General features: G+C 51.2%; 1 protein-coding gene across 2 annotated transcripts in view; it reads left to right on the top strand.

Annotated features, from left to right (window-relative positions):
* The first annotated feature begins 1,899 nt into the window (after positions 1-1,899).
* Elavl3 (ELAV like RNA binding protein 3) overlaps positions 1,900-12,148 on the top strand; it is a 40,489-nt gene continuing 30,240 nt past the window's right edge. For both annotated transcript variants that reach the window (XM_012950925.2, XM_004667480.2), the window contains exon 1: positions 1,900-2,297. In XM_012950925.2, coding sequence (XP_012806379.2) covers positions 2,289-2,297 — 9 coding nt within the window. In that variant the 5' untranslated portion in view covers positions 1,900-2,288. The remainder of the gene's footprint in view (positions 2,298-12,148) is intronic.

Here is a 12,148-nt window from a genome sequence, read left to right as displayed (position 1 = left end):
TGAAGCCTCCCTCCTCCCCCAGGCTAGTCTCTTCTTGCCGCCCAGCCAGAGCTGTGTTTCCATGGGAACCGCAGCGGGGGCTCTGTGCGCTCAGGGTATCCCCGCGTCCAGCACCTACGTATCTGACAGGAGCCGAGAGGAGCACGGAGTGGGGGACGGGCGATCACCTGGGGACCCAGCGTGCACAGCCAAGTCGCCCGTCAAACCCCAGAGGAGCTACCTGGAGAGCCGCACTGCCACCGCCCATTGCACGGGCTACTGTAATTGGCCTACCCTCTCCATCGGCGTGGCAGCACCCTCTGGTGTACTCTCTCTCATCGGCTCAGTCTCTAGGGCATCTTCCAGCAATTGGGTCTCTCGAGAGCCAGTCCTGGGTTAGATTAGGCTTTACTCGCTGATCGCGCTCTGACAATCTGGAGCCCAAAGGGGTGTGGGAGACTCAGGTTAGGGGGGTCTCCGCAACGCCTTCTGCACAGCCTTTGGGCCGCTGTCTATGGTGCTGAAGCCTCTCCCCGAAGCCCCCTCTCGCCCCAAAGGATCTGCGTCTCTGCGCCTCGCGGGCGCAGCGACCCATACACCTGCACCCTAGTACGAAAGGAGGAGGCGCCTCCCCCATCGCCTTAGAGAGAGGCCAAGCCCTTCCTAGTGGAGGGTACGTGCCTCCACAAGACGACCAATCACCAGCCCAGAAAGCCAGACACCAAGCGGCAGGCCCGCCCACCGCGGTTTGACCAAGTTTGGGAAGTACCCATGCTCTTTCCAGGCTGCAGGACTCCAGTGGGGATTGTCAAGATCCGTGAACACAGATCTCTTCATTTTGTGGGGGGAAAGTGCGGGCTTTCCTGAACTGGGGAGTGCCCATAGCCACGTTTTGAGCTGTAGAGGCACGTGGTGTACTTCAAATCCACACGGTTAGATTCTGTGTACAGATGATGAAGCAGGACCACCCTAACCACGTTCATTTTTTCTTTTCGTTTTCCTTCCCCTCCTCCTCCCTCTTTCATTCCTTTCACAGGGTCTGTCCGTGTAGCCGACTGGCCTCAAAATGCCAACACGCATGCCTCTCTTCACCTTCCAAGTACTGAGGATCACAGCAAGCACCACCAAGCCTGACCACTTTCCACTCTCACCAGCGATCTTAAGAGACCACCTGTTCACTCCAAATTTAACGGCATGGGCCTCTGCCTATGAAAATCCTGTTTCTTCATCTTCTCCCATCCCTTCATGTGAAGGGAAGGTCATAAAACGAAGCGCACCTTTAACTCCCTGTTATCTTCACCCCTTCAGATCTAGGTGTTAATCTGAGGAGTGGGAATCGGCCCTCTCTCCAGAACAGAGAAACTACTTGAGAAAGGGTGCCAAGGGTGGATGGCACAATGAGTAAGAGAACTTGCTACACAAGCTTGAGGACCTGGAGTCTATCCCCAGCAGCCACATAAAAAGCTGGGAGTGGCCACGCATGCCTGTAGCTCCAGCACTGGGGGAGTCAGAGACACGAGGGTCACCAGGACTCTCTGGTCAGCCAATCTAACCGAAAAACAGCGAGCTCTAAATTCAGTGAGAAATCCTGTCTCCAGGAAATAAAGCGGAAGAGGACACCAGACGTCTTCCTCTGCACGCACATTTGCACACACAAAGGGGTACCAACTCAGCAGGGTGCGCAGGGATAGGAAGGTCATAATCTGGCAACCTCCGAGTCCAGGATGCGCGATTTCAGGATGCGCAGCGCAGGCTTCCACCTGCCGCGCCGTCGGGAGCCGCGAGGAGGCGGGGCTCTGTGCGGCCGCCAATAAGCGACGCCGGCGCTGGCAGCTGCTTCTATAAAGGGCTGGGGGCGGCGGCGGCGCGGCCCAGAGCGCGGAGCGCGCAGCGCGGGCCGGAGGGAGGGAGGGAGGGCGGGCGAGGGGGAGCGAGGATTGAACACCTGGACCGGACAGGCCGGACCGAGGGACAGCGGCGGAAGGCAGAGCGCCCGGATCTCTGTCGGGAAGCACAATCTCCCCAACCCCGCGAGGCCGCGCAGATCCTCAGCCCCGCGCCCGCTGTTTTCTCTATCCATCCCTCGCTTCCCAAGGGCCATCCCCGGGCCCGGTCATCTACGCGTGCATCCTCAGGCTTGGGTCCATCCCTGGCTCTCGAGGGAACCGCCGTCTCCATCGTCGCCTCTGCAGAGACTGCACCAGAAGCAGCCCGGGCGGGACCTCGGCGTGAGCATCGGGCGCCCCCTTAGGAGTGCACGACCCCCAGAGCCGCCCTCAACACGGACCGCGCCCGCTGGGCACACAAGAATGGTCACTGTAGGTATTCCCTTGGCGTCGAGAGAGAATCGCCGAAGGGCGGGGTTGGGTCCTGGATCCACGGAGATGGGGGGGTAGGACCAGGCCTAGCTAGGCCTGGGTGGGAGGGGGGGTAGGACCGCGCCTTGGGCCTTAGAGGGAGCAAGGCCGTGATCGGAGTGGTGGAAGGGCGCCTAAAATCTGGCCCGAGAGGCTTTGGGAAGCCAGGCTACGGTCCAGAGGAGCGTCCTACGCTGCCCTGGAGGCGCGATTGCCCCTCTTTAGAAGGCCTGATGGGGGAGGGGCCGCGGCAAGGAAGGATGCTTCCGCCATCCAGGCCCAGACCCCCACAACCTGCCCAGGCCGACGCGAGGGCCTCGTATCAGTGGTGCTGGGCCAAGCCGAGGGGACACACAGCATCCCCTAAGAGCCTTGGGGGTGGCGGGTGGCGTCGGATCGCGCTCTCCAAGGCCTCGGCCGCGCCCGAAGGCGGGCATCTCGTCCTTCGAGCCGTCGACCTTGCGGCAAGGGGGGAGGGGAGAGAAAGGGGAGCTCCCCGAGGGCCCCGCGGGCCCGCCACCGCCGCTGCCCCGTGTCCCTTTGTTTCTCGGCCCTTCTTCGCGGGCCATAGCCTCGCGCGGGCGCCTCGGGGCTGCGGGGAGGGGGAGGGGAGAGGAGGGCCCGCGGAGGGAGGGAGGGATGCTTCCCGACTCCTGGACGCCCACCTCCCTGGAGATGGGGGCAGAAGACTGATGCAACCCCTCCCAGGCTAAGTCCACGCACTCCACCTCGCCAGCCCTCTGGGCCGCGGGGTGACCTTGAACGCGCCTGTCTGCCGCGGGCTCCACTCGCCCGAGCCTGAAGGCTTTCAGCAGCCCGGGAGCTGGTCAGCTCCCAAGCTCGCAGCTCGCCGCCGGGGCCGGACACGCCCTTCCAAGCCACGCCCACCACGCCCATCTAAGTCCCGCCCACCCAGGGCCCCCTGGGACCTGGCCTCTTCCGAGCCCTCGGATTTCCACTTGGCAGCCCGGGCGTATCCCAGGGGCGGGGCTGGCCAGTTATAACCCCACCCCGGCTCCACCCCCCGCCCCTGCCGCGCGACTCCGTTCCCCGCGCCGCCGCGCGTCCTTTGTCTGGTCGGTGCTCCGGGCCTCCCTTTTCGGTTCTCCTCGATGTCTGTGTATGTGTCTCTTAGGCACTGTGTCTCTTTCCCGGCCCTTTTTCCAAGTCATGGCCAGCCCAGTGGGTGTGGGGATGCTCAGGATGCCCTCCATCCTAGGCTTCCAATCTCTTGGACCCTGGGACCCTCCTACTTGGCTCTGAGAGGACCCCCTCATCCTTCACCCCCACCGCAAGTCGCGTTCTTCTGGTGTGTGACCTCAAGCCAGTTCCTTTCCCTCTCTGGGCCTCAGGGGCCTCACCTGAGTCTGGAAACAGGAAATGTGGCCTCCTGAGGAACCTCTAAGACTCTGTAACAGGTTAACATCCCTAAGGCTTCCCCCTATCTGTTTCCACTTGAAAGAAAGAAAGAAAGGAAATAAAGCACAAAGGAGAAAAGGGTGTGGTCAGAGGTCACACAAGGGCCTGGAAGCTTTTGGAGGCCTGAGCATTCCCACGGCGGGTAGTGGACATGCAAGTAGAAGAAATGAGGGGATGGGTTGAGGCAGTGAGGGTTTGGGCATGGAAGGTGAAAGGCCCAGTAGTAGGCTCAGTCAGCACCACGTGGTGACCCAGCTTTGCCATGCATGGCCACTCAATGCCCTATTGTCATCAGTATCCAGGCAAATTGTCACTGTGACTGGGACCCAAGGGTCCATCTGGGAGCCAAGGGGATCAGGCAGGCACAGGAGGGTCCATGGAGCAAGTGGCCTTAGATGTGTTATGGCAGATCCTTATGTCAGATGTGTGTGTTTGTGTGTGTGTGCGTAAGTGCGCTTGCATGCGTGTGTGTGTGTGTGTGTGTGTGTGTGTGTATTTGGAATGATGGAAAAGAGTTGGGTAGGGGGCACAAAGAGGGGCTCTGGATGGGGGGCAGTGGAAAAAAGAAGTAGGAAAAGCAGAGAGAGATGGACACACGGGTGGGCAACAGGAGAGGGAGGGAGAGTAGGTTCCAGACTATCAGCTCTGTGTCTGTCTGTTTTTCTATCTTTGACATGCCCTCCTCTATTTTGAATTTCCTACTCCTTCCTGATCCCAGGCCAGTCCTCAAGTCCCTTTGATAGGCTGCTGCCACCATTCCAGGCTGCAGACACTGCAGGCTGGGGCAGAGCGGGTGTGGCCTCTACCAATTTGATCCTCATTATGGGCTCAACTGATAAGCTGTGGAAGAGGATGAGCAGGACACTATCCCTAGCTAAGCTCTGGCTCAGAGGGGAGGATGGTGGCAAGATTAGTAGGCTATGCCTTAAGAACCTAGGTCTGACACACCTATCTGTCCCCTCCTAATTTCTCCCAAGTTGGGGACAACTCTAGAGACTCTGAGTCATTAAATCACGAGTCAAGAAAAAGCCAAGTATTGTTGCCCATGGCTGTCATCATAGCATTTGGGAGGCTGAGAGGAGGGTTGTAAATTAGAGGCTTTGCCTGGGCCTCTAACCTACTGAGTTGGAGAGTAGCCTGAACTACATAATAAAAGCCTGTCTTGGGCTGGGAAGATGGCTCTGCAGTTAAAGATACTTGCTTGCAAAACCTGCTGAGCCAAGTTCAATTCTCCAGTACCCATGTAAAGCCAGATGCACATAGTGGTTCATGAATCTGGAGTTTACAGCAGCACGAGGCCCTACCATACACCACCCCCCCAATCACAAGTAAATAAATAAATAAATTTTTTGAGACAAGCCCAACAGACTGCCTCTTTATGCGAGAGTCAGAGAGTGAGAATTGGCGTGCCAGGTCCTCCAGCCACTGCAACCAAACTGCAGATGCATGCACCCCCTTTTGTGTGCCTATGTCACTGTGAGTCTAGTTTACATGGGATCTGGAGAATCAAACATGGGTGCTTAGGCTTTGTAGTCAAATGCCTTAACCGCTAAGCCATCTCTCCAGCCCTGAAAATGTTTTTTTAAAAGAGCCTGATGGGGGGGGGATGCTGAAGAGATGGCTTAGCCTTAAATGCTTGCCTGTGAAGCCTAAGGACCCTGGTTCGAGGCTCAATTCCCCAGGACCCACATTAGTCAGATGCACAAGGGGACACACACATCTGGAGTTCGTTTGTAGTGGCTGGAAGCCCTGGTGTGCGCTCTCTCTCTCTCTCTCTCTCTCTCTCTCTCTCTCTCTCTTCCCCCCTCTTTCTGTTGCTCTCAAATAAATAAAATAAAGGCCAGTCTGTTGGGCTAGCCTCAAAAAAATTTTTTTTAAATAAAAGACCCTTGCTGGAGAGATGGCTCAGTGGTTAAGATGTTTGCCTCCAAAACCCAAGGACCCAAGTTCAATTTCCCAGTACCCATGTAAAGCCAGATGCACAAGGTGGTGAATACGTCTGAAGTTCATTTGCAGTGGCTGGAGGCCCTGGTGCACCCATTCTCATTCTCTGTGTGTGTGTGTATCTCTCTCTGGGATAGGAAGTCGGCTCAGCAGCTAAAGGTGCTTGCAAAGCCTGCTGGCCCAGATTCAATTCCCCATCATCCACATGAACCTGGAGCAAAAATTGGTGCAAACATTTGGTGTTCATTTGCAGTGGCAAGAGGCCCTGGCACATCCATGTACAAACACAAATGAAAATAAGTAAATAGCTGGGCGTGGTGGCGCACGCCTTTAATCTCAGCACTTGGGAGGCAGAGGTAGGAGGATCGCCATGAGTTCGAGGCCACCCTGAGACTCCATAGTGAATTCCAGGTCAGCCTGGGCTAGAGTGAGACCCCACCTGGAAAAAAAAAAAAATAAGTAAATAAGAGCCTGTCTCAAGCCGTTCTCATCATCTCTGGCCTTAATTCCGCCATGTGAGAAATGGAACAAGCGTCTCCACCTCCTAAGAGATAAGTACATTATGGTGCATCTAAAATGGGATTCCAGGGCTTGGAGAGATGGCTTAGTAGGTAAGGTGCTTGCCTGTGAAACCAGGTTCAATTCCCTACTACCTACATGATCCAGATGTACATGGTGGTGAATGCATCTGGAGTTCATTTGCAGTGGCTGGAGGCCCTGGCATGTCCCATTCTCTCTCTCAAATATATAAAATACAAAAAAAAAAAAATGTGGTTCTAGTGGCTGGGATGTGGCTCAATTTGCCCAGCATGCCTAAAGCACTGGGTTTGATACCCACCATTGAATAAGCCTAGCCCTAGCAGGAAGATCAGGAATTCAAGGTCATCCTAGGCCACACAGCGAATTCAGGACTAGCAACAATAGGGGGCTGGAGAGATGACTCAGCAGTTACGGTGTTCACCCATGAAGCCTAAGGACCCAGGTTGGATTACCCAGTACTCACTTAAGCCAGATGCACAATTCATTTGCAGTGGCTAGAGGACCTGGCATGCCCATTCTCTATCTGTCTCTTTTCCTTTCCCTCATAAATAAATAAATAAGATATTTTTTAAAGATTAGCAATAATAGAAGTGGCAGGTTTTGTAAATTTACTTCTTGAAGCCCCACAGCAAACACTATACGCCTACCACAGACTCCCGTGTTGAGCCTGCACAGGAGCTCAGACCCACTCACAGTGAAGACATTTTTGTTGGAGAGATGGAGACACAGAGGTGAGATAGCTGTGCAGACAAGAGTGAGGGAGGGAAACATGCACGAGTACACAATGCGAAAACCCTTGGTAGATATTAATTAAGTAGATTTTCCTCCCAGCGTGGGCATAAAACAACACCTTGGGGCTGGGGATATCACACAGTGGGTAAAACTGCTCAGTGTGCAAGCATGAGGACCTGCGTTCAGATCCCCAGCGCTCAGGTAAAAGCTGAGTATGGTAGTGTGTGTCTGCAATCCCAGTTCTGGAGAGGGGGAGACAGGTGAATTCCCTATGACCAAATCTGTGAGCTCTAGGTTTAGTGAGAGACTCAGTCACAAAAAAGTTAAGGTGGGGCTGGGAAAATGGCTTAGTGGTTAAGGCGTTTGCCTGTGAAGCCTAAAAAGCCAGGTTCAATTCCCAAGGACCCACATAAACCAGATGTACAAGACTGCATATGCATCTGGAGTTTGTTTGCAATGGCTATAAGTCCTGGTGCACCCATTCTGTCTATCGGCCTCCCTCTCTCTCTTTCTCTCTCAAATAAATAAATAAATACATTCTTTTTTGTTTTTTTTTGAGGTAGGGTCTCACTCTAGCCCAGGCTGACCTGGAATTCACTATGTAGTCTCAGGGTGGCCTCGAACTCAGGTTGATCCTCCTACCTTTGCCTCCCGAGTGCTGGGATTAAAGGCATGCGCTACCACACCCGGTTTAGCCCTAATCACTCTTGATCTTAACTTTTTATTTTAATTTTTTCAAAAATATTTTGGGCTGGAGAGATGGCTTAGCGGTTAAGCGCTTGCCTGTGAAGCCTAAGGACCCCGGTTTGAGGCTCAATTCCCCAGGATCCACGTTAGCCAGATGCACAAGGGGGCACATGCATCTGGAATTCATCTGCAATGGCTGGAAGCCCTGGCACGCCCATTCTCTCTCTCTCTCTCTCTCTCTCTCTCTCTCTCTCTCTCTCTGCCTCTTTCTCTGTCGCTCTCAAATAAATAAATAAAAATAAACCAAAAAAAATATTTTATGCCAGGCGTGGTGGCGCACGCCTTTAATCCCAGCACTCGGGAGGCAGAGGTAGGAGGATCACCATGAGTTCAAGGCCACCCTGAGATTACACAGTGACTTCCAGGTCAGCCTGGGCCAGAGTGAGACCCTACCTCGAAAAATCAAAAATAAAAAAAAAGAGAGAGAGATTAAGGAAGACACTGACATGTACCTCATCTTGCATACACACCCACACATATACATGCATATGCACACACTCTACATGCAAATTAAAAAAAAAAACACCCAGGAATTAGAGATGTAGCTCAGTCATAGGGTATATAGTTAATAGATTTTTAAATTTTATTTTTTATGTTTTTGAGATTTTTTTTTTTAATTTATTTGAAAGCGACAGACAGAGAGAGAGAATGGGTGCATCAGGGCCTCCAGCCACTGCAAACTCCAGACGCATGTGCCACCTTGTGCATCTGGCTTATGTAGGTACTGGGGAATCAAGCCTCAAATCGGGATCCTTAGGCTTCACAGGCAAGCGCTTAACCATTAAGCCATCTCTAGAGCCCCAATTATTTTTAATTTTAAATATTTATTTGTACATACACAAGTGTGTAGGCACACATGTGGGTGGGTGTGCATGTGTGCACCAGGGTCTCTTGCTGCTGTAAATAAATGTCCATCTTACTTTAAGTAAGTGATGGGGATTTGAACCTGGGCTGGCAGGTTATCCTGCCTAAAATAAATGAATAAATAAATACCTAAAAACAAAATAAGGCTGAGTGTGATTGGTGCATTCCTTTAATTCCAGCACTCAGGAGGCTGAGGTAGGAAGACTATTGTGAGCTCAAGGCCAGCCTGGGCTACAGAATAAGGACCAGGTGAACCTAGAATGAGACCATACCAAAACAGAACAATAATAATCAAAACACAAAGTTCCAGCCCAGCCAGGACTACATAGAAAAACCTGTTTGTTGTTTTTTTTTTCTTTTGATTTTTCAAGGTAGGGTCTCATTCTAGCTCAGGCTAGCCTGGAATTACTATGTAGCCTCAGGGTGCCCTAGAACTCATGGCAGTCCTCCTACTTCTGCCTCCCAAGTGCTGGATCAAAGGCATGTACCACCATGCCCAGGAAAATGCTGTCTTATAAAGCCCTTCTGCTTCTCTTCCAAATGATTTCAATAGATATATAAATGTCTTTAACCACTGAGCCATGTCCCCAGACCCAGATCTTGTTTTCCATACCCAGTATTTCCAAAAGAGGGATGCCCAGGGTACTCAGCTTTGCTCTGTTGTTGTTAGCTGGTTTTGTTGTTGCTGTTGTTTGTAACTGAGCAAGGTTTCACTCTGTAGCCAAGGCTGACCTGGAGCTCACCATGTAACCCAGGCTGACCTCAAATTCACAGCAATCCTTCTGCCTCAACTTCCCAAGTGCTGAGATTTCAGATGTGGGCTGCCACACCTGGTTTGCTCTGGTATTACTTGTTTGTTTGCTTGTTTGTTTATGTGCTGGAGATGGAACCTTAGACCTTGTGCATGATTGGCAAGTGCTCTACCACTGAGCTACACCGCGGCTCTACTGCTGCTGCTGCTGTTGTGGTTAATCAGCCTTTACAAGGAATGAGTTATGGTGCTCAAAGCCTGCATTTAAACTTTTGGACTGCATTTTCTTCTCCTTTTTATTTATTTATTTGATTTTTTTGAGGTAGAGTCTCACTCTAGCCCAGGCTGACTTGGAATTCACTATATAGTTCTAGGCTGGCCTTGAACTCATAGAGGTCCTCCTGCTGTTGCCTCCTGAGTGCTGGGGTTGAAAGCATGTGCCTCTACACCTGGCTGGCCTGCCTTTTCCATCTGTGAAAGCCCCGGTGGCTTCATTGAGACCCAGTTTTCTCATGTGTTCAATGAAGAAAAGAGCCTCATAATGCTCAATGTTTGGAGAATTACCTGGAAATTTCACATGCAAAAGGCATGAGGATATAGCTCAGTGGTAGAGTTCAGATCCTACCTAGCATGCATGAGGCCCTGAGTTCAATTACCAGTAATGGGGGCCAAAAATCCAATATCATGTTTTCAATACACAGCTACACACTACTGCAGTGCTGAGGTAAGAAAACCTGTGGCAGACGTTGCGAGCAACCCAATGCATGTTCCTTTTGCTCCTGGGTGTGACTTCAGAGTACTCCGAGCACGTTCCCTGCAGGAAGCCACTCTCAGCTGACTGGAAGTGTAGAAGTGACCTGTGTGGTATCCTCCTCACTCTCCCCGTGGTGATAAGGATCACACCCAGCACCATGCATAGATGAGGCAAGTTCTCTGCCACTCACTAAGCTACATCAGCCCTGGATTTTTCTTTTTTTAATGTCAGAGATCTTTGATTTATTGTCGTTGTTTTGAGGTAGGGTCTCACTGTAGCCCCTGGAATTCACTATGTACTCTCAGAGTGGCCTTGAACTCACAATGATCCTTCTACCTGGGGTTAAAGACATCCTTTCTGCAAGAGTAAATGAACGCTGGGTTCAGTGGTTGAAATTACTTGCTGTGCAAGCCTGATGACTGGAGTGTGGATCCCCAGATCCCACTGAGAAGCCAGACTCCGTGGTACACGGACCTATGATCTCAATGTGCCTACAGCAACCAGATGCAGAGTCAGGGGAACCCCAAAGTTTATAGACTAGGATGATCACAGTGGCAAACAAGAGAGACCCTGTCTCAAACAAGATAGAAGGTGAGAGGCCCAACACCCCAGGCTTGTCCCCTTACCTTCCACATGTGCCATGGCAAATGCATAACCATATACATATATAAACACCTACGCTAAGAATAAGTAGGGGCTAGATAGATGACTCAGTGGTTGGTTGAAGTCACTTGCTTGCATTAAGCCTTCCCGTCCAGGTTCAATTCCCTGGCCACCCATGTGGTGACTACCCAGGTGGTCATTCGTTTGCAGCAGCCAGGGACCCGGCACACCTGTATACACACACACACACACACACACACACACACACACACACACACACAAACACACACACACATGCTGGGATTACAGGTATGTGCCACCCTGACTTGTCTTAGGCAGTGCTGGGGGCCAAAATTAGGGCTTTGTGCATGTTTGGCAAGCAATCTACCCCTGAGCTATATCCCCAGCCTAGCTCCCTCTCTCTTTGGTTTTTTGAGGTAGGATCTCATTCAAACCCAGGCTGATCTGGAATTCACTATGTAGTCTCAGGGTGGCCACAAACTCTCAGTGATTCTCCTCCCTTTGCCTCCTGTGTGCTGTGATTAAAGGTGTGCACTGCCACACCTAGCTTTAAACAATTTCTTAACTTCAAATTCCTTTTCAAATTCCAAATAAGATGGAGATGGCAGAGCAGGGAACCTCCTCTTTTTAGAGTTGTCGTGAGATAAGAAAAGGAAAAGTTTACATGGACTGTTCTGCACAATGCCCAGCACACAGTCATGCCCAGTGTTTGGAGATAATTATGGTAGTGCCTCTTGTTTAGGGCCTTAATAGACAATTACAAATCATTCACAGTTATCACCCCTTCTGATACTGAATGTGGCTTCTAAATCCTTCTGGACTCATTCCTGTCAAAAGACCTGACCAACTAACTTGAGTTTCTTCCTTGGTGCTTGCCTGCATACTTTTTTCCTTTACTTTCCTTCCTTCTTTCTTTTGGTTTTGTTTTTTCCTTATTTCCTTTATCCTGTCCTTCCTTCCTTCTTTTTTCTTTTTTCTTTTTTTCTTGTTTTTCCTTTTATTGTTTACTTGGTGCTGGAGATGAAACCAATCTGACTTTTGTTTTGTGGTTTTTGAGGTAGGGTCTTGCGCTAGCCCAGGCAGAACTTGAATTCACTGTGTAGTTTCAGGCTGGCCTCAAACTCACAGTAATCCTACCTTTGCCTCCCAAATGCTGGGATTAAAAGCCTGTGCTACCATGCCAATCTGACTTTTTATATGAGAATAATGTATTTGCCAACCATGCCCTAGGAGAAGCTGTATGGAAGTGCTCATCACTTTAAGTTCCGCTGGTCAGGACAGACAATGCCAACCAACCCTAGTGCTCTCCCATGCTGATCTCAGGTGTGCTTTTATTTTTTTTTTAATTTTTATTTATTTATTTATTTATTTATTTTTGGCTCTTTGAGGTAGGGTCTCACTCTAGCCCAGGCTGACCTGGAATTCACTATGGAGTCT

This window comes from Jaculus jaculus, chromosome 2 (genome assembly GCF_020740685.1).
Source record: "Jaculus jaculus isolate mJacJac1 chromosome 2, mJacJac1.mat.Y.cur, whole genome shotgun sequence".
Taxonomy (NCBI): domain Eukaryota; kingdom Metazoa; phylum Chordata; class Mammalia; order Rodentia; family Dipodidae; genus Jaculus; species Jaculus jaculus.
The sequence above is the reverse complement of the archived record's forward strand: the minus strand, read 5'-3'. Positions and strand labels throughout refer to the sequence as shown.